General features: G+C 44.7%; 1 protein-coding gene across 1 annotated transcript; it reads left to right on the plus strand.

Moving 5' to 3' along the window:
• Window positions 1-225: 225 nt before the first annotated feature.
• Window positions 226-20650, plus strand: rad51d (RAD51 paralog D). The gene is made up of 11 exons (XM_080483668.1): window positions 226-336; window positions 501-586; window positions 1203-1264; window positions 7080-7198; window positions 14105-14186; window positions 14302-14436; window positions 15410-15505; window positions 15587-15677; window positions 17273-17343; window positions 19721-19879; window positions 20421-20650. Exons 2-11 carry the CDS (start codon window positions 505-507, stop codon window positions 20508-20510), a joined length of 987 nt encoding a protein of 328 aa, XP_080339794.1. The 5' UTR covers window positions 226-336; window positions 501-504; the 3' UTR covers window positions 20511-20650.
• The last annotated feature ends 12 nt before the right edge of the window (window positions 20651-20662 follow it).

Raw genomic sequence — 20662 nt, forward strand, 5'->3', positions numbered from 1 at the left:
TATTTCTATTTTTACAAAGAACCAAAGGATTTCAAGTCTTTTATTTTAATAATATCTAATTCATGAACTAAAATATAATGAAAGTCTCATAACGGTTCGAGGGAGAAAATGACTACACTACCCAGAATGCAACGCGGGTAAACGGAGCTACGGCAAGCTGAAGCTATATACTTTAACACTTTGCGTCATTTTTTGACAGAAACCCACAGATATCAGAAATTAAGAGCGAAATATTGTCAAGTCTTTCTTTTACCTCCACAAAGAAATACTTTAATCGGTTAAACTTTGGGGAAAGCGTCCAGAAAGTCTCCCATCTCGTCCGGCGCGAACAAACAGGTCGTTAAAAGTTTCACGAGGTTAGCGGCTAAGCTAAAAACAACAGCGAGCTCTGACACGAGCTGAATCTCCTTGTGTGTTTTACTACAGCGTATTTAACCAGGGGTGAACCATTTGCCTCCGTTTTTATTAATTCACGGTTTAACGTTTTAAATCACCTGCAGCAGCATGGTGGTCCTGAGAGAGGGGATGTGTCCTGGACTGGAAGAAGATTTACTGAGAGAGCTGCGAGCTGCTGACATTAGAACAGGTGTGTGTGTCTGTCTGTCTGTCTGTCTGTGTCTGACTGTGTGTGTGTGTGTGTGTCTGTCTGTCTGTCTGTCTGTCTGACTGACTGTGTGTGTGTGTCTGTCTGTCTGTGTGTGTCTGTCTGTCTGTCTGACTGACTGTGTGTCTGTCTGTCTGTCTGTCTGACTGACTGTGTGTGTGTGTCTGTCTGTCTGTCTGTGTCTGACTGTGTGTGTGTGTGTGTGTCTGTCTGTCTGTCTGTCTGTCTGACTGACTGTGTGTGTGTGTCTGTCTGTCTGTGTGTGTCTGTCTATCTGTGTCTGTCTGTCTGTCTGACTGACTGTGTGTGTGTCTGTCTGTCTGTGTGTGTGTGTGTGTCTGTCTGTCTGTCTGTCTGTCTGACTGACTGACTGTGTGTGTGTCTGTCTGTCTGTGTGTGTCTGTCTGTGTATGTGTGCGTGTCTGTCTGTCTGTCTATCTGTCGGACTGTGTGTGTGTGTGTCTGTCTGTCTGTCTGTGTATGTGTGTGTGTCTGTCTGACTGACTCTCTCTCTCTGTGTGTATGTGTGTGTGTGTGTGTGTGTGTGTGTGTGTGTGTGTGTGTGTGTGTGTGTGTGTGTGTGTGTGTGTATCCACAGTGGAGGATCTGGTCTCGTCTGACATAGAGGAACTTGCTCGGAGATGCTCTGTATCCTATAAGGTACGTACACATAATATGTCATGGTCATTGGTGGAAGTAATGGATTACAAATACTGACGTTACTCTCAATACACCCCACTGTAGAGTCAGTCCAGAGGGGCTGTAGAGCCACACATGGCTCCAGAGCCACCTGGAGCTCAGATTGAGTTTTGCTGATGCTGCCATGGCGTGAAGAGGATAGAAACTGAACATGCCCACGTTGCTTTTGGTCAGAACTTAAATATCACATTGATTTCATTCACAGTTTCTCCCACTTGCTTAGATGTTTTTACTTTCTTTTCACCTTTAACAGATAATTGGTTCTGGAGCCAAATGAGGCGTCTGGCTAAAAGGCAGGCAAACCTCTGCAGGTTCAAATCCCGATTGGTCATCACTTTGTGGGTTTAAATACATTTGTGTTGTTTTTTTTGTTTTTTTAATTCGCCAAACTTTGCAGAGATGTAAAAGTACAGATGGTCACGTGAGGAATCCAGAAGAGCCTGGCAGATAGAGTCAGCAGTCATGTGAGTGGACGGGTCGTAACAATCAGCCTTTCTTGTCTTAAAACAAAGGAAGAAAAAAAAAGAGTGAGAGTAAAGGCCCCTTCATCCTCCCTTTTTGAACCCATAAGAACAAGAAGAAAATTCGTCAGTGACGTCAGCCAGCAGCAGAAAAAAAAAGCTTTTTCGGCAGGACAGTTCATTCTCCGATAAGAAGCTGCCGAACTCGCAGGCCACGCCCCCTCGCAGCAGGCCACGCCCCCTCGCAGCAGGCACAAGTCTGTGAAGCGGCGTTTAAACTTTTCAACTGCACAGGTTATTTCTGGCCTCCAGTACTTTCAGAAACACATTTCTCTGAACTTTTTCAGTAATAAAAGAGAGTTTTTGTCCGAGCGCCATGTTGGTCCGGTTTTAACTACAGGAGCTGACAGCTGTTCGTGATGCGTTCAGGTGCATCACGTCAGCCTACACTCCGACATTTTAATGAGCTGCGGCGCTCGTACAGTAGCGCTGTTACAAGCTAAATATGATTAAAATATGACTGATAGTCATGAGCGAACTAGAACACGCATGCGCAGCACACGGCAGAGCAGAAGTTTCGGCAGTGCGGCTCCCACATAGTTCGGCAGGGCGGTTGGAACAGCCCAAACAAATGTCTTCGGCCAGAAGGAGCTGGCCGAAGGAAATGACGTCATTTTGTTCGACAGGACCCCGCACTGCCGAAGTTTCTTCTTGTTCTTATGGAGGATGAAGAGGCCTTAACACCTCCTCTGTGGTCAGAGCGTTGGCTTGAACAATCTGGACGTGTAGAAACAAAGAAGAAAGTCTTAAAAACTCAGTTTTGTTGGATTGAGATACTCCGCAGTGGGAAATAAAGACTTTTCTTGTTCAGCGTTGCAGAAGTTTGTGGCTTCAGCCGCTGATCCTGCAGGAAGGTGCAATGCTACCTGCTAGCATGTGCTCACTGAGGCGTGGCGTGGCTTCAGACAGGTCATTGGGATCATTTTCTTTGCTATCAGGAGCAAGTAATACCTCAAGTATGTATAAGGTTGGGTCAAGATGTGGCTCAATACCGAGAATTATTTTTATTTCACTGCTTTCCAGAAGTATATGATCTTTGGGCAATCCCAGAATATGTGTGTGAAGTATGTGACGTCACATGAAGCCGTTAAAAGGCTCATTTTATGTCTATAAACTCCAGCTTTCATTTACAGTAGCATGTAGTTTGTTTTTTAGTTACTGATGAACCAAAAGTATTCATTATAAAGAAGTTCTGTGGGTAGAAAATAATATTGGAGCGTCTCTGAGCGGAGCGTCTCGGAGCGCCCCCTGCAGCCTCACACTGCCTTGCTCAGCGGCTGCAGCTCCTCAGCCGGCGGTCAGAAGGTGAAACAAGACCTGGACGTGACGTTAGTTAAAATAATGTCACCATGAAAAGTGTGAAATATAAACTACAATGGAAAACTGCTTCTAAATTATATCTGACGTAGCGGACTGACAGGTGGAGCTCTGCAGCATCTCGAAAGCCGCTGCTCAGCGAACACGGATTAAATAATCCTGTTCCCTCGTATTATTAACTTCAGGAAACGACTTATTATATCATTCCCACGTGTATTATTTTTTTTTCTCTATAACCACTCTGGGGCTCCGTGTTCGCTGGAGTTTTCAGAAAGCTGGTTCAACCTCACTTCCGCCTTTTAGGTAGCGAAACCTCCAGGGATAACTCCAGCAATACCTCCAGAGATAACTCCAGAGATACTCCAGCGATACCTCCAGAGATAACTCCAGAGATAACTCCAGAGATACCTCCAGAGATACCTCCAGTAATACCTCCAGTAATAACTCCAGAGATAACTCCAGAGATAACTCCAGAGATAACTCCAGAGATACCTCCAGTAATACCTCCAGTAATAACTCCAGAGATAACTCCAGAGATAACTCCGCCCCCACCCGATGACGCGTCGGGTCCCAGTCTGGCTCCTCTCTGGTCCAGCAAAGAAGTGGGGCCAGCATAGCAGCAGTTTAGCCCCTGATAGGCCGGGGCTTTGGCAGTGGAAAGACTAAGAACTGGTGCTAAGTCTGGCCCTGGACCAGAACTAGCACCTGGTTCTTTCCGGTGGAAAAGCCCCCTGTGTGACCCACTTCTCTAACCTGCCACCAACCCCATGGAACTTCACACAGTCGTTCTCACTTCCAGAGTGGAAACTTGGTCACGTGAACAGGAAATAATCGTGTCGTCGCAGCGAAGACGAACTAATTATCTTCTTTTACAGACGACGACTTTCTCCGATCCAGAATAGTGCCGACTCATGGCCTGGCATGCTAACTACATCGTTTTCAGAACGTTGCTGTGTAAACGTGAAAGTTTTTCGAAAACAAAGCGTTTTCACTTGAAACGTTGTCGTGTGACCTGGCTGTGAATCTGCCTCCCAGATCATCCTGCCAGTTCCCTTCTAACTGGGACTCAACAGATTTTCTCATCTCCCCAAAGAAGTTTCAGCCGTTGGACATGAATTGTAGCAGGAGACTTGGGCCCCGTTTACACGACAACGAATTTGAGTGTATCGGCAAAACTTTCTTCTCTTTTGGGGGGTCCGTTTACACGGCACCAGTGTTCTGATGCACTGTATCCACAAAGTTTTTAATCCGGTTCCCAAGGTGGAAAGATTCTTTCACGGCGCAAATCCCTCCTTCAGAGACTGATGGAGGCTACAGAGCCTGTTACTGCTCATCTCTTCCCCTCCCTCCTCTCATCCAGTTGTAAACAAACATGGCGGACCTGTAGACCCGTAGTGGTACGACCCGTAGTGGTACGACCCGTCGTGGTACGACCCGTAGTGGTACGACCCGTAGTGGTACGACCCGTAGTGGTACGACCCGCGGTCCATATTCTAGTTTTATCGTCCAGTTCAGTAGTTTAATAGTTGAGACTCTCCCTGATATCATCCGATGCACCATCAGTCCATATGGATGTCAGGTTCTCTCCATTTTCCTCACGTTTATAGTGTTTTGTTCTCTGCACACGTCTGTGTAGTTTCATTACAAAATCAAGCAACAGCGCCTTCCAGTGGCCCGGTAGACTAACTACATCGTTGTCTCTGTGTCGGCCGCTGCAGTGGAAACGCCCCCACTTTTTTTTTGCGGATTAGGTGTTGTCACGTGAAACGTTGTCGTGTAAACAGGGCCTTGAGGAGACGCTGATCAGACTGCTGAAGAACACCGGGTGCTCTTTCTAGAGAAAGTCGGACTCTCTGGCGATTCCAGAGCTGCAGTAGGACTGCGGGGAAACACTGAGTCTTGACCTGAATCATCAACCAGCGTTGCTCCTCCTCCACCGTCCATATTGGCTTCATCACCAGGAGACAGCGAGACTTTGAGGAGAACAGCTTCAATACGCGTGCGTCTCAGAAATGTAGATTTTACCACCGTATCTTTGTGTACACCATTTTGACCACTTTCAGATAAAACTGCAAAACACATTAAACCTTCCCCGGCTAGTTTATCGACTGAAATTGACCAAAACTGGAACTTTAAACTGGTTTAACCTTAAACCATCTTTAGCTGTTTTTGACAGTTTAAGTTATTTTAGCTGCTTCGGTCATTTTTCGATTAGTTCAGCCATCATAGCTTTTTTAATCTTAAATTGTAACAGTTGTTTTTAGCCTTTTATTAGCTTTTTGGGTCATTTTGTCACACACACACACACACACACACACACACACACACACACACACACACACACACACACACACACACACACACACACACACACTAGGCTGAGCATCTTCCTCTCAATGTTACTTAGTATTACAGCTCATTATCAAGACATTTAACACGATTTCGCTTCCTAAACAACTTTTTATTTGCAGTAATTCATAAAGTTACTCCACTACATGTAACTGTAATCTCTTGCTTAACCTAAGCACAACAATCCTCACAATCATTGTGAAATATTGTGAAATTATTCCAACTCTGAGGAGCGTAAAAGAAACGTGCATGTTTTAAATATCTTCCAGTTACAAGAGGAACAAAGACTAATGTGCTTTTTACCTGACTGGGCTTGTAGTGCTAAATGGAATGGAGATACCTTCCAGAGGTGATGCTGTGTGTCTGTGCTGATTGACTGGCCACAGAAAGAGGCTGGCAGGCAGCGACCGCTGGTCCTCTCCTCCATCACCGTGCCGCCGAGCCCAGGCTCAGACTTTCCTCTAGTTTTCTCGCTAATGAATGAGCAAGCAAGGAGCTCATGCAGCTTTTTGTTCATTTGTTGGAGTGCAGTTCTCATGCAGGTTTAAGTGGCGGCAAAGAGGCCTCTGCAAAGCAATAAGACTTTCCATTTTCCTTCAGCTGTCAGACGTTCACAAGAGGTGAGGTTTACAGTGAAACAGTCTAATAACAAAGACCAATATCTGTGATCGTGTCACAAGCGCCGTGTTCTAACAAGACCTCATTTACACCACAACTTTTCACTGAACACGCGTAGATTTAACATTTTCCTTTTCTGAAAACTTTTGCCTTTGCACGTTCTGAAAAAGGTGCCTGTTTGCACGAAAACTCAGAAATTGGGAAAATGATGTAGTTTTCATGTTGGGCCACCAGTGGGTGCTGTTCTTTGTTTATGTAATGAAACCACACACACATACAGTAGAGAACAATGAGCTCTAAACATTAACAACGGGAGAACACGGACATTCTAGCGAACGGACCACCAAGTTGGATTGTTATTACGGTGACTGTCAAAATAAAACTACCAAGTCCAGGAGAATATGGACTGGGAGTCATGACACCACGGAGCCTGAGCATTTTCAAAAGAGTTCTACTTTGGGAGCCTTTTTCAAAAAGTTGCGCTTTCAGTGACTCCGAGCGCCGTTGTCTGGACGAAGCCTTGTAGCAAATCGCTGAAAATCTTACAACTTGAACCTTGAAGTAAAAACCTGGACATGTGGTTCTTTGGAAAACAGACCAGAAGATGAAGGAAAAAACCTTTAGATAGCGTGAAAACAAGCCACAGTTGTGTGTTTAGCACTTTGAAGGAAAATCCTAATGGTCAGGAAATGGTGCAGTTCTGCATGAAGTGGTCCAGTTCTGCATGAAGTGGTCCAGTTCTGCAGGAAGTAGTCCAGTTCTGTAGGAAGTAGTCCAGTTCTGTAGGAAGTGATCTAGTTCTGCAGGAAGTGGTTCAGTTCTGTAGGAAGTACTCCAGTTCCATAGGAAGTACTCCAGCTCTGTAGGAAGTGGTCCAGTTCTGCAGGAAGTGGTCCAGTTGTGCAGCGCTGGGCACCACAGAAGTTGTTTTCGATCTGATCCACTGCAGCAGCTCTTCTCATGTGTTTCAGGCTTTGTTCGCCGTCCGCCGGGTGCTGCTGGCCCAGCACACGGCGTTTCCAGTCTCTGGAGCGGATCTGTACCAGGAACTGTTGAACTCTACAGCCATCCTCTCCACTGGGAACCCCAGGTGACCAGACTGCATACACACACTGATGTCACGGTGGAGTTTAGTTTCATTTAGACTATTTGAAACCAGGGACATCTGGAGTCCAGAATCCAGGTGACCTTGAACTGTGATGGAAGAAGGAGCGTCTGTCATCCAGGTCGGCGTTCAGTCTGAACCTGCGTGCTGCTCTGAGGAAGCCCCGACTCTGCTTGTTTCTTCCATTTGACTCGTTAACAGCAGCCCAGAGTGGCTTCCTACCTATCAGCTGCATTACGCTGGCCTCCAGTGAAAATAGCAAAACAAACCACCTTTTAAAACACTTTTGCTCACATCAGAAAATGAAAATTTAATGACTTGAGAGAAAGCAGAAGTTCCCGCAGCGAGCAGCACATTGTACAATCAAGCATTAAAAGGGAGTGTCTCCTGACCGCCGTGTGAAGCCTTCACGGGATCCAGGGGATGAGCAGGAGCCAGTGGGTCGACAGGAATCTACTACATCAACAGGATCCACTAAATGCACCGAAATCCACATAATTCAGAGGGTCCAGGGGATCCATGTAATCCACAATATCAAATGGATCCACTGGATTAAATGGATCTTGATGTTCCTCAGGATCCTCAGTGTCCACAAGATCTGCTGGAACAGTATGATCAACTGGAATCCACTGGATCCAATGTGTACACAGTTCCCTCGGGATCCACAGGATTCAATGAATGCAAATATTTGCAGGAACCACATGATCGACTGGAATCCACATCATTTGCGGGATCCAGTGGATTCACTGGATCCTTTGGATCAACGGGATGCACTGGATCTGAAGGGTAAACGTTTTACTGCCATGAGGAAGAAGGTCCCTCAGTCAGGAGGATGAACGTGTGAAACAGTCCAGTGTGGCATCATTCAGACGTCAGGCCCTTTTTCTTTCCTCTCTTCTCCCAGTTAAACTCTCAGACTCAGAATAATGAAGAGCCACAGGTGTTTTCTTTCGACTCCCCGTGGCTCTTTTTCAGTGGTTTCCATGAATTAGTCAGCACTCTGGACCAGAGACGCAAGCTGTGAGGAGACTTTCGTGTGTCTCTGTTGCCCTCTGCTGGCCACAGGGGGAACTTGGGGTGAAGGCCTGTTCAGCTGACATAATGAAGCCACAGTCAAATCTGAAGAAATATTTAATAACTACAAAAAAGTCAGAATGAGTTTCTATGGTGATACCTGTAATAAAAGAGCAGCTGAATTTATAGATTTAATTTTATTATTTTCAATGATTGATGATCCAGTGTGACTCAGATCTAATATCTATCTTAGGTTTCTGTTTACAGTAATATACTGATTAAACACAATTATATTCCTATCATTTCTGGCGGTTGAAGTTACGAATTAAAAATACTCACATTGCAGTAACTTTCCATGGTAATATTTTCTTGCTATTTTTTATTCAGCATGAAAAAGTACAATTCTAAATAGCATTAGCATTTATACACAGGAGCTGTTTAGCATTAGCATGCTTAAATAGTCATTTCACCTACTTCCGACAGCATCCGGATTATAGAGCATCTTCCTCCTCTAACATCCAGAAACTAGAGCATCTTCCTCCTCTAACATCCAGAATATAAAGCATCTTCCTCCTCTAACATCCAGATTATAGAGCATCTCCCCCTCTAACATCCAGATTATAGAGGATCTTCCTCCACAAACATCCAGATTATAGACCATCGTCCTACTAACATCTAGATTATAGCGCATCGTCTTCCTACTAATATCTAGATTATAGAACATCTTCCCCTCAGACATCCAGATTATAGAGCATCTTTCCCCTCTAACATCCAGATTATTGAGCATCTTCCTCCTAACATCCAGATTATAGGGCACCTTCCTCCTCTAACATCCCGATTATAGGGCATCTTCCTCAACCTTCATTAGACATCCATCATTAGAACTCACCACTGTATCTAGAAACTTTATTCAATTACTGAATTTTAGTATTTTGAACAACATTGATAAACAAAGAACTGATATAAATAAAAACTGCCAACATGTTAGAGTTCGTAGATTTTTCATCCATCAGGATGTTTGATGACGGAGGTTCCCTTCTCCGGAGCCTCTTGAGTCTCCAAGCTTCATGTTCTTGTGGGTTGATGAAACGTTCTGCTAATTGTCACTGTGAGCTGGATTATTATTCCAGTCTGAGGTTCGGCCAGAGAGGGAGACCTGGACCGCAGCCTCGTGAGTCTTAAAGGCTTCCCGTCCAATCACACGGAGACTTTCAGGTCCAAGGACTCGGAGCGCCGCTGCCTGATGAGTGCCGCTCGTGGGAGGTCTTCATCCTCCTGTGAGGGCTCGTGAGGATGAAGACCTCCCTCTTCATCCTCACGAGCCCTCACAGGAGGACATCCTGATGTTTCATCAACACGTCGCCCGCAAATACCACCGTACCCCCATTTCCTTCACTTCAAAATCAGCGAGAAGAACCACAATCAAGCTCTCAACGACGCTTCACCTTCAGGCTGGAGCGTCTCGGTCGTGTATATTTAACATCTTAAATACTCGCTGCACAGATGGTTTGAACCTCGGGACGGGCCAATCAGGACACTGGAAGTATTTTCCCAACGTCCTCCTTTCACATTTCACGTTTTCTGCGTTTCTGACCTTTCATTCGCACGAGTACAATCAGGAATCAGGACTGATGACTGCAACCATTGTTTTGAAAGGACAACGTGGAAGTTTAGGTTCTGTTTTCCAGAACCCGCCTGGATAGAACACGTCGCGTAAACGATACGACAGGAAAACCAACAGGATCATAAAGTCCGTAATGTGGAATGGTGATTAATCTGTAACAGTTTTACCTTCAGTCTTCTGGTCATTTTTAGTGGCGTCAGGTGTTTCAGCCATTTTTAGTTCTTTCTTTTATTACCTACTGAGGCCGTTCTGACTGTTTTAACCATTGTAGCTGATTTCGGTCGTTTGTTTTTGGTTCATTTTTGCGATTTATTCATTTATGTGATTTAAGCTGTTTTAGTGTTATTAGTTGTTCAACCTTTTTTGTTTTAAAATAATTGTATTGGTTTTAGCTCTTAGCTGTTTTAGGTTCTTTTTGGCTTTTTAGTTGCAATTTTATCATTCTGTCTTTCTTCCCACCTTTTCTTGGAGCTTTGGCTGTTTTAGCTTTCATACTTTTTTCAGCCTTTTAATAAACCAAGTTAAAATGTTAATTTGCTGCCCCGTCACGCCTGCAGCAAGTGGATTTCTGACTTCGTGACAATTTGTTTCCTGCTTTTTGCTTGTGTCACCCCCGACCCTAACCACGGTTTGAACCCCACCCACAACCTGGCCGCCTGGTCCTGTACTTTTCTCTCCGTCTATCCTCTAACCCCGGTTGGAACAGTCTCCACCCCCCGGGGTCTGGGTCCGCAGGGTTTCCTCCCATCTCCGCTCGCTCTCCTCCAGCAGAATTAATGGACCCGATGATTTACCGCTCAAATAAAAGGAGCGGATACATGGAGCTGAAAGAGGTCACGTACCGTGAGTGTATAAAGGCGGAGCTCAGAGAAGATTTCCCTGCACGGCCACAAAGAACCCGTAACAAGACGGGGTCATAAATCCCAGGACGGACCCTCCATCACTCACTGCGACTGTTGGACAGTCGCGTGTTCATCCACTCTCGGCTGGCACAACATTTTAATGGCGTTGGCCTCGGTACGTAATTACCAGAAGACGTAGATGAGGTGATAAAAAGTGGATGAAATGGAAAGGGATGCACGTGATTTAGGAGTAGGAAGCGAGCCTGCAGCTGTGGTTTGAAGGGCTTCACACCTGGCGTCTCTCGTCACCGTCAACTCGTCCAGCTCCTTTGATTCATGAAGAAATCTCAAAGTGTCAAACAATCTACTGCAAAACATTCTGATGTAGTTTAGTTCAGGAAGATTCTGTCGTGATCAAATTCATCCCCTTTCATTGCTGCAAAAGTCAATTAGGAAAATGTGTAAATTCCAGTAAATCTATGTGTACAGAGAAAAGATTTCTCCAGGAAAAGAAGGCAGTTTGGACACCAGGTTGTTTCTAATGATGCCGTTGCCTGCGTCGGCGGAGGGAATGTCCAGGACTGTCCTTTATGGTTTCTCTTCATGTCCAACATGCTCCAGATTGACTTTCAGTTTTAGGTCCTGCTTACACAACGACGCTTTTAAGCCAAAACGGGAATCTTTCGTAGCGTTTTGGGCATCTGGGTACACGACGACGGGACGGTGCTCAGAGCAACTGGAAATGCAACTTTTTGACGACGACTTCCAATGTGGAATTTGGAAAAACACTGGGACTCAGTAGAAACAGAGTAAAACGCAATGTCTCTGCATAGACAGCAGAAACACTGCGAGTTTGCATGTACCTGTAGTAATTACTTCTGCACATGCTCAGTAGAGACAATCAGAACAGTGTTTCTTCTGTGGTGTCATGACTCCGAGCCCATTTTCTCCTGGGACTTGGTACTTTTATTTTGACAGTCACCGTAATAACAATCCAACTTGGTCGTCTGTCCACTAGACTATCCGTGTTCTCCCGTTGTTAATGTTTAGAACCCGTTGTTCTCTGCTGCATGTGTGTGTGGTTTCATTACATAAACAAAGAACAGCACCCACTGGTGGCCCAACATGAAAACGACATCATTTTCCCAATTTCTGAGTTTTCATGCAAACAGGCACCTTTTTCAGAACGTGTAAAGGCAAAGCTTTTTCTGAGATGAAAGGTTGCTATGGAAACGGAGTCATATTGGTCAGGTTGCTCTGAAGAATCTGAGCTCCTGCCGCCTTCATAATAACGAGGACAAAGCCTGTTTCTCCCTCTCCGTCTTTTCTTTGGCGCTCCTCTGCTCATGGTGGCGCCGGCGCCGCGGCGTCTCCTGGCCTCCCAGCTCAGGTGTCGTCATCATCTCATGTAGAAACTCTTCAGTCCCCCCCGAGAATAAATTAGGAGCAGGAGCTGCTCTTCTTTCCGCCTTGGCCCTGCTGTTTGGCCCCGGGCCAGATGTTTGAAACCTCTGTTCTCTTACAAGATTCAATAATTGATCTGAACTGATGATCAATTTACTGCAAACCTTGATCCCAACTATGTTCAATATGTCTTTCATTTATTTCCTCGATAATCTTAACATCTTTTATTTTTTTATTATTACTATTTTGGTGAGAAAATTAATATTGGAGGAATTTCTAAATAATTTGTGCTTTTATGCACAAACGTTACATGTTGAGTTACGGAGATTTCTTCTTTCCCCTCTTATAGAATATAAACATGTCTAAATGTGACGATAAGCTGGCGTCTTTCAGCGCTGGTTTTATTTCCAGTTTGAGGCGATTGAATCATTTTATGGAGCTTTGTTGTGGAAACACGTTTATCTGGAGGATTTCTGAGGATTTTTCACCACAAAAATGAACAAATTGTAAAACTGCTGCTGCAGAAAAAACTTCTGAGATTATTTTGTCTGCTATTGAGAGAATTATTTGGTTATGTTTACTATTTGGTTGTGTTCTATTTGCAGTAATGTCTTTATGACATTGTGATGTTTTAAACCGCTGCAGTGGCTTTTTTTAAGCAATAATTGAATTGTTGTCTGTCTGTTCTACTTTTTATGCTTTTGCTGCAAAATATTTTTAAAATATTGGCGTCAATTTACCTCAGTTGTGTCACTCTTTACCATTTTATTGTCATCAATCTGTTATCTTTTCCCAGTAAGACTCAGAATAATGTGTTTCCTGTGACGTCATTGGAATAATAGTGACTTTTTTTTAGGACATTGCAGGATTTTTTCCCTCAAAATAAATCAGTAGAAACACGTTTATTTTCACACATTTCTTTGCTTTTATTAAGGCAGAACACTTTTTTCACTTTAGGAAGTTGCCTGATGGCTGTTGGAGAAAGTGAATGATAAAGTTGCTGCTAAAGCATGCTGAGTAAAGCCAAATTAGATTCCACAGAAGTAATTCTGTGCAGTAAAACATCAGGTTGCCATGTTGGCTGACCAGCTAAAGCTGGAGGAAATACTTGACAGTTGCAGGCAAGTTATTAGTTTCTCCTCCCTCTCTTTCCTTCCTAGAAAGGTGCACTCGAACATATAGTCTGGGTTTTGTTATATTATCTGTTATAATAATTATTGTTATTATCTGAGAGCAGCCCCAAAGCGCTTTTACATGACTCAGCACATTCACCCATTCCCACACACCGTTGGAGGCTGCAGCCATGCAAGGCGCTGTCACTCCAATGGCAGCAGTTTGGGGTTCAGTGTCTTGCCCAAGGACACTTCGTCATGTAGGCAGGCAGAGATGGCAGAGATGGGAATCGAACCTGCAACTTTCCAATATCTATCTATCTATCTATCTATCTATCTATCTATCTATCTATCTATCTATCTATCTATCTATCTATCTATCTATCTATCTATCTATCTGTCTATCTGTCTGTCTGTCTGTCTGTCTGTCTGTCTGTCTGTCTGTCTGTCTGTCTGTCTGTCTGTCTGTCTGTCTGTCTGTCTGTCTGTCTGTCTGTCTGTCTGTCTGTCTGTCTTCACTAAACAGACATGTTGTCCACCTCTGGCCTCATGTGGTCCACCTCTGGCTTCATACATTGTCCACGACAACATGAGGCCTGTGTTGTCCATGTCTGTCCTCATGTCGTCCACGTCTGCTCTGGTAGATCTTGGACGAACACATACTGACGTAGATCCCAATGAAATTTGTCCAGATTGTTTTTCTTAGCCACACTTTGGTTTTGCAGCTGGAGCTAAATTCTCTGAAAAGTCAATAATGAGAAAAAGAGATTTTTCCCTGATAGCTTGAGTTTGTGTCGGAGCTGAAACAGGGAAGCTTCTGGAAACGGTTGTGTCTCTCTCTGTTTGCCCCTGATGGTGGCAGCTGCGAGTAATGAACTGTCCTTGTTTCTCGCAGTTTAGATAAACTGCTAGATTCGGGCTTATACACCGGAGAGATAACCGAGCTGTGTGGAGGCCCGGCGAGCGGCAAGTCTCAGGTGAGCGTGTCCTCCTCCGTCCTCTCCGTCACCGAGACTTTCATCCTCGTAAACACTTCTCCTCCGTCCCCCGGGTTCCTTACCTCCTGACAGCTCACACTCTTGCTGCTTCCAGGTGTGTTTCGGCGTCTCCATCAACATTTCCTTCCACCTGAAGCAGAGTGTGATCTACGTCGACACCACCGGCGGGCTGACCGCCGGCCGCATGCTCCAAATGCTCCGGACTGAGACCAGCAGCACCAGGGAGCAGGTCGGGAAACATTTAGTTATCACCCATCGATTCTAAGCTTTAAAGATTCAAACTGTGATAATCAGATAAAACAAACTCAAAACTGTTCAGAACCCGTGGAGGAACACCCTGATGAAAGGTCTTTAACAATCGAAAGTGAGAGCAGGAAGAATAAAAAAGTCTCTCATTAATATCGATTGTCCACCAGGATCCAGAGCCAAGACGTGACGTGACCTTCAAAGTTACAGTCACAGTGACCTTCATGGTGACCTGCAAGGTGGCCTTCCCCTGTGACATTCATGGTGACCTTCATAGTGACCTTCATGGTGGCCTTTATTCGACCTTCATAGTAACATTCACAGTGACCTTCACTGCGACACTCACAGTGACCTTCACTGCGACCTTCATAATGACCTTCATAATGACCTTCATGGTGACCTTCACTTTGACATTCACTGCGACCTTCATGGTGACCTTCACTGCGACCTTCATAATGACCTTCATGGTGACCTTCACTTTGACATTCACTGCGACCTTCATGGTGACCTGCAGGAAGTCTTGGCTTATCCTCATGGGGCTGGAACAGATTGATCAATAAGATGAAACCGGGCTCTGTAGCTCCGACTAGTGGCAGCTGGCTGCATGACAGTTAAATGGTCGTCTACGTGAAACAAACCAGCTCCTAATTCAGTGAAACGAGATCATGATCGCCTGCAAGTCCGTTTTTATTTTTGTCCTTCACGATGTGTCTTCAGTTTCAACACTTTGCGAATCCTTTCTGAATCTGCTGCTTCTTCAGTTTTTTTTGTACGTAAAACAAAGAATTTGCGCAACTCACTGTACCATCTGGTGGTAGAATGTGGAATTACAAGACATTCAACTGTGATTAACTCTTCATGCTCCTGCGGCATTTTCATTACTTTGGAGATTCTTTTTTTTATTTTTTATGTTTTGTGATAATAATTAATAAGGAGTGAATATCTCTTGTCCACAGACGGAGGCTCTCCAGAGGATTCATATCTTCCGTGTGTTTGAAGTCTACCCACTGCTGGACTGTCTGCACAGCCTCCGCGGCGGCCTGCTCCAACAGGTCTGATATTTTCCCAGAGGAACCTTTGAGACCAGCGGGTCAAAAGTTCTGCCTTCTGATCTTTGTCACATCGTGTGTCAGGCGTCCGTCGGCGGCGGCTCGGTGAAGGCGCTGATCGTGGACTCGGTGTCGGCCATCATCGCTCCGCTACTGGGAAGCAAGCAGAGTGAAGGTGATTGAAGTCTGTAGTTTTTGTTTTAAAACGTGAAACCTCCATGATCTCCCGCCAGCTCTCGAGGCCAGCTGTCAATAGGAGGTCATCGGTTGCAGGTAAATCTGCAGCTCATGAATTTAACTTAATGTATCGTCCTCATGATTCATACAAACTAAACCAGAGGGTTGATAGAAATAAACACATATATCAACTTCATTTAGACCCTATGATTCTTTGAACAAATCTGTCACAACTTTAGAACTTCATTATGCACTTTCATTTAACACGTTTTTCCAAAAGGGACAGTTTATGTTTCTTATCAAAAGATTCAGAACTTTGACCCAAAACAGGCCGAACACTCAATTTTGAATTTGTGCATCAAAATCAAAGCAGCCCCTCAGGAAGTTCCACAGATCACACAGAGACTCTGGAATTATTAAAATAATGACTTCTGCTGTGTTTCTACACTGGGAGGCTGCAGGTCTTTTTGATGAAGGAATCAACACTTGATCAGCTTCAGCTGGAGCTCTGGGAAGCACCCTCTACCCTCTGAATTTACCCTCTACCCCCTGAACTTACCCTCTACCCCCTGAATTTACTCTTTATTACCAGAATTTACCCGATATCCCCTGAATTTACCCCTGTAATACCTGAATTTACTCTCTACCCCCTGAATTTACCCCTCTAACACCTGAATTTACTCTCTACCCCCTGAAGTTACCCCTCTAACACCTGAATTTACTCTCTACCCCCTGAATTTACCCCTCTAACACCTGAATTTACTCTCTACCCCCTGAAGTTACCCCTCTAATACCTGAATTTACTCTCTACCCCCTGAATTTACCCCTCTAACACCTGAATTTACTCTCTACCCCCTGAATTTACCCCTCTAATACCTGAATTTACCTTCTACCCCCTGAATTTACTCTCTATTATCAGAATTTACTCAGTATTTCCTGAATTTACCCTCTATCAACTGAATTTACTCTCTACCCTCTGAATTTACCCTCTATCACTTGAATTTACCCCTCTAATACCTCAATTTACCCTCTGCCTACTGCAGTTAATCCTCTACCACCTGGATTTACGGCTCTAATATCTGAATTTACCCTCTACCCCCTGATTTTACCATTTATCACCTGAATTTTCCCCTCGAGTACCTGAATTTACCCTCCACCACTGGAAATTACCCCTCGATCACCTGAATTTACTTCTCTAATACCTGAATTTACCCTCTATCACTTCAATTTACTTCTCTAATACCTGGATTTACCCTCTACCACCTGGCTTACCCCTCTAGTACCTGAGTTTACTGCTTTACCCCGAGGAAGTAATAAGGAGTAGATGTAAGACCTCCAAATTATGGATTAGAATTATGGATTTTGGTCAAAAATGATGGTGAGGCTATTTATAGTAAGACAAAAATTTACCCCTCTAACAATTGAATTTACCCCTCTACTAAGTTAATTTACCCATCTGGCTACTGAGTTTCTCCCTCTGTCAGCCGAATGCGTCTCTACTTACTGAATCTTTTCACCAACTCAACGAGCAGAACTACCCTCTACTTACTGATCTCGACGTTCAGCTCATCGCCGGTCACCTTTCGCCTGCAGGAATATCCTTGATGGTTCAAGTAGCAGGAGTCCTCAAGACGCTGGCGAAGGATTTCAACGTGGCTGTTCTGGTAAGAACCGCAGTTCTTGATCAAGTGTTCATCTCCATACGTTGCTTCTCATCATATCACTTTGAGGAATGAAACCGAAATGAGACATTCGTCCACGTTTGTCGGTTTAAACTGGGAAAACTAGTTTATCACAGGCAATTAGATTCTAAGGAATTAAACAATTAAAGGAAAGGTATCAAGCTTACGGCAGAGGAAGCTTTAGTATTGTTTCTCATAGTTGGCTGAGCTTCTTTTAATCCAGAGGTTGACAGTTTGATTCCCATGTTATGTACGTTCAAAGGGGTCGAGCAGTTAAATGACTTCTGTATGTTATAAATGAGTGAATGAATAAATGAGTAGTTCGATTACAGTTAGAGTGCAAAAATAATGTTTTGTACAGTTTATAGTGCTTAAAAGGTCACGCACACATTTTAATAAGTAGATAAGCTGATGTTAACAGACTAACACAGACTAACACAGACTAACACAGAACTCATCTTGTAATACCAGCTTCCACCAGCAGATGGAGCAGACTGATCTGAGCATAAGAAGCCACTACATGATCAGTGGTTCTCAAACTTTTTACACCAAGTACTACCCTAGAAAATACTTGGCTCTCCAAGTACCACCATAATGACCAACACTATACAGCATAGTAAGCCTCAGTATTCATCAAAAACAAGGCAGAGGTTTTACTCCTAAAGAAGTATATTTAATATTTTCAGCCATTGTACCATTGTACACAGTTTGAACAGTAACACTGCCCTTAAATATAGGAAAATAAAAGACTGTACTTAAATAATGATTCAATTAAAATATATTGCACAGAAAATTAAAATAAACATTGTACTTTAATAAATGAAAAAACAAACAAAAAACTGTTCTTAAATGTTAAAGAATGTAAAGTACTTGATAAAAAAATATCAAAACAGGCTGTCTGAACTTCTCACACACACACACACACCCACACACCACACACACACACACACACACACACACACACACACACACACACACACACACACACACACACACACACACACACACACACACACACACACACACACACAGTTCGTACAGCAGAGTCCAGCTCAGACTTCTGGTCATCAGACATCTTCTTCACTGCCAGCGCCTCACGATGGATCCTGCAGTGAGTCCAGTCAGGTGCCGCCTGCCCCCCCGCCGTGACGACCTGTCATCGCCCTCACGCCGTTCGTGCACACGCACTCACACTTTGTCCAGTCCAGTCCGTTCTCCTGGATAAACGCGTTCAGTACCTGGAATATGTGCTCTGCTGTGGTTCTGGTCTGAAGTGACTGACAGAACATAGAATCCTCCTGAGCCGCACCATCACATTATTATCTCACATAAACCAATAAAGTGGCCAAATCTGCAACATCTGAAGTCTCATCAAGCTGTACGGCAAAACATGGACTCTTCTTAATGCGCTCAATCAGCGTGTTTTTACCATCACCAGCCACGTCTGTTATCCTCCGAGACACGGTGTCATTGGGAAGTGGCACCAAGTCGAACTCTCTGGCAGCTTCCTCTCCACACATGATCCGGGTCGTCTCTTTGGCCAAAGGGAAACACAACTGTTCCCCCACTGTGTGCGGCTTACCGACTCCTGAGATCCAGAGGCTGGTACGATATGAAGCTTCCTGTGCTTTGGCTTTGGCTGTACCGAAGGACTGAATGGCGGACATTTCAGTTTATCTCGTTTTTTGTCAAAAGAATTCCACTGGCTTGTCGTTAAGTGCCTGTGTTTGGTTGTAAGATGCCGTTTCAGATGTGACGGTTTCATGCAGTCATTGCTGAAAACGTCACCACATACCACACACTGCGGCCCGGGCTCCTCCTCTCTCCCGCTCCAAATAAATACAAACTTTATATAGTTTTGGTCTTATCTCCTCACCGGTTTGTGACTTTTGTTTTTGCTGGCTGCTCCACTGGGGGCTGCACTGGCGCCACCGCTGTCGGCACCTGCACGCTGCTCACACTCGTCCTCTTCGGTTCTCGCTCTCTCCTGGTCCAGGGTTCCCTTCTCAGACTGAAGCCACGACAGTAGTTTATTACTCTTCATTATTAAAAACCTCCACCTCTTGCCATCAATTCTTGCCTGCTACCGTAAATAACTGTTGATGTCGGCGCATTTATATTTGATTCGGTTATTCTTTGGCGTACCACTAGAGGGAGCCCCATGTACCACAATATCACACTTTGAGAATGACAGGAGTAGATGATGCAAGTCAAATTCTAAATCAGGGAGTTATCAAGCTCAGGATCCTTTCCTCGTCATGTAGTCCCACTTTGGACCACCAGGGGGCGTTTAGTCCGTGTGTGTGTGGCGTTTCTCTGGCTGTCTGATGATCCTGAGAGAAACGTTCTGCGTCTGCAGGTCACGAACCACGTGAGCAGAGGCGTCGGAGGCGAGGTGCAGCCGGGTCTCGGGGCCTCGTGGAGCCACATCCCCAGAACCCGAGTCCTGCTGGAGCGGGTGGAGCGGGTGGAGGGGAGGTCACTGTGTCGCGCCACGCTCGTCAAGTCCTCCAGACAGGTACCGAGGCGACCCAGTTCCAACAGCCCATAAATCAACTCTGTACTCTTCATGTTCAGCGGGAAATCATCACCAATGATTCAGAAAAATGATTAAAGTTACTTGTTTTAATTACGAGACGATACTCCGGTATTCTGATTACAGCAGTTAAAGCTCCACGTTTCCCCTCATTTGCTTCCAGTTTTGAAGTCTGTAAAGTCACCTTCCACACCAAACTGGTGATGAAATATAGAACAATCTAATCTCTGGGATTATCTGGAATTAAATGTGTAGATTGTAGATCAGGGGTCGGCAACCTTCAACACTCAAAGAAGCGGAGGGATGAAAGAGCTGCGGGTTGCCGACCCGCTCTGGATCATAAACCAAATAATGAAACTCTTTATTGTGCTTGTTGTGGATTCAGTCCAGCTGCAGTACTGCAGTGAACCACCAGAGGGCCTTAAGCCTCATTGAGAACCAGAGGTTCATTCACTTTGTTCTGTTCAGAGTACATTTGAAGTACTGAAATGCTCTTCCTCCTCATCTTCTTCCTCCTCTTCAGCCATGTCTCCTCTCCGAGGACTTGGACCTGGAGTGGTGGAGTCGCTCTGAAGCTTCGTCCTCGGGAAAGCGGAAGCTTCCAGACTCGTGACGCCAGCGAAGGTTGGAATACGGAGAAGCAGCCGAGCGCTCGGAACGCCTCGTCAGCATCCCGAAAGATCCAGGGTTCGATTTCAGCCTTTCTGTCTGGCGTTTACCTGAAGTGTTTCCACTTCTCCACCGCGCCGATGAAAGAAGAAAGAA

This window comes from Lipophrys pholis (assembly GCF_963383615.2).
Source record: "Lipophrys pholis genome assembly, chromosome: 16".
NCBI classification, from domain to species: domain Eukaryota; kingdom Metazoa; phylum Chordata; class Actinopteri; order Blenniiformes; family Blenniidae; genus Lipophrys; species Lipophrys pholis.

Bases quoted from the DNA above. Each gene is read 5' to 3' on its own strand.
- rad51d (XM_080483668.1), top strand. From the start codon at position 505: ATGGTGGTCCTGAGAGAGGGGATGTGTCCTGGACTGGAAGAAGATTTA. The intron at 587-1,202 runs GTGTGTGTGTCT...GTGTATCCACAG, and splicing joins AGCTGCTGACATTAGAACAG to TGGAGGATCTGGTCTCGTCT. The intron at 19,880-20,420 runs GTACCGAGGCGA...CCTCCTCTTCAG, and splicing joins TCGTCAAGTCCTCCAGACAG to CCATGTCTCCTCTCCGAGGA.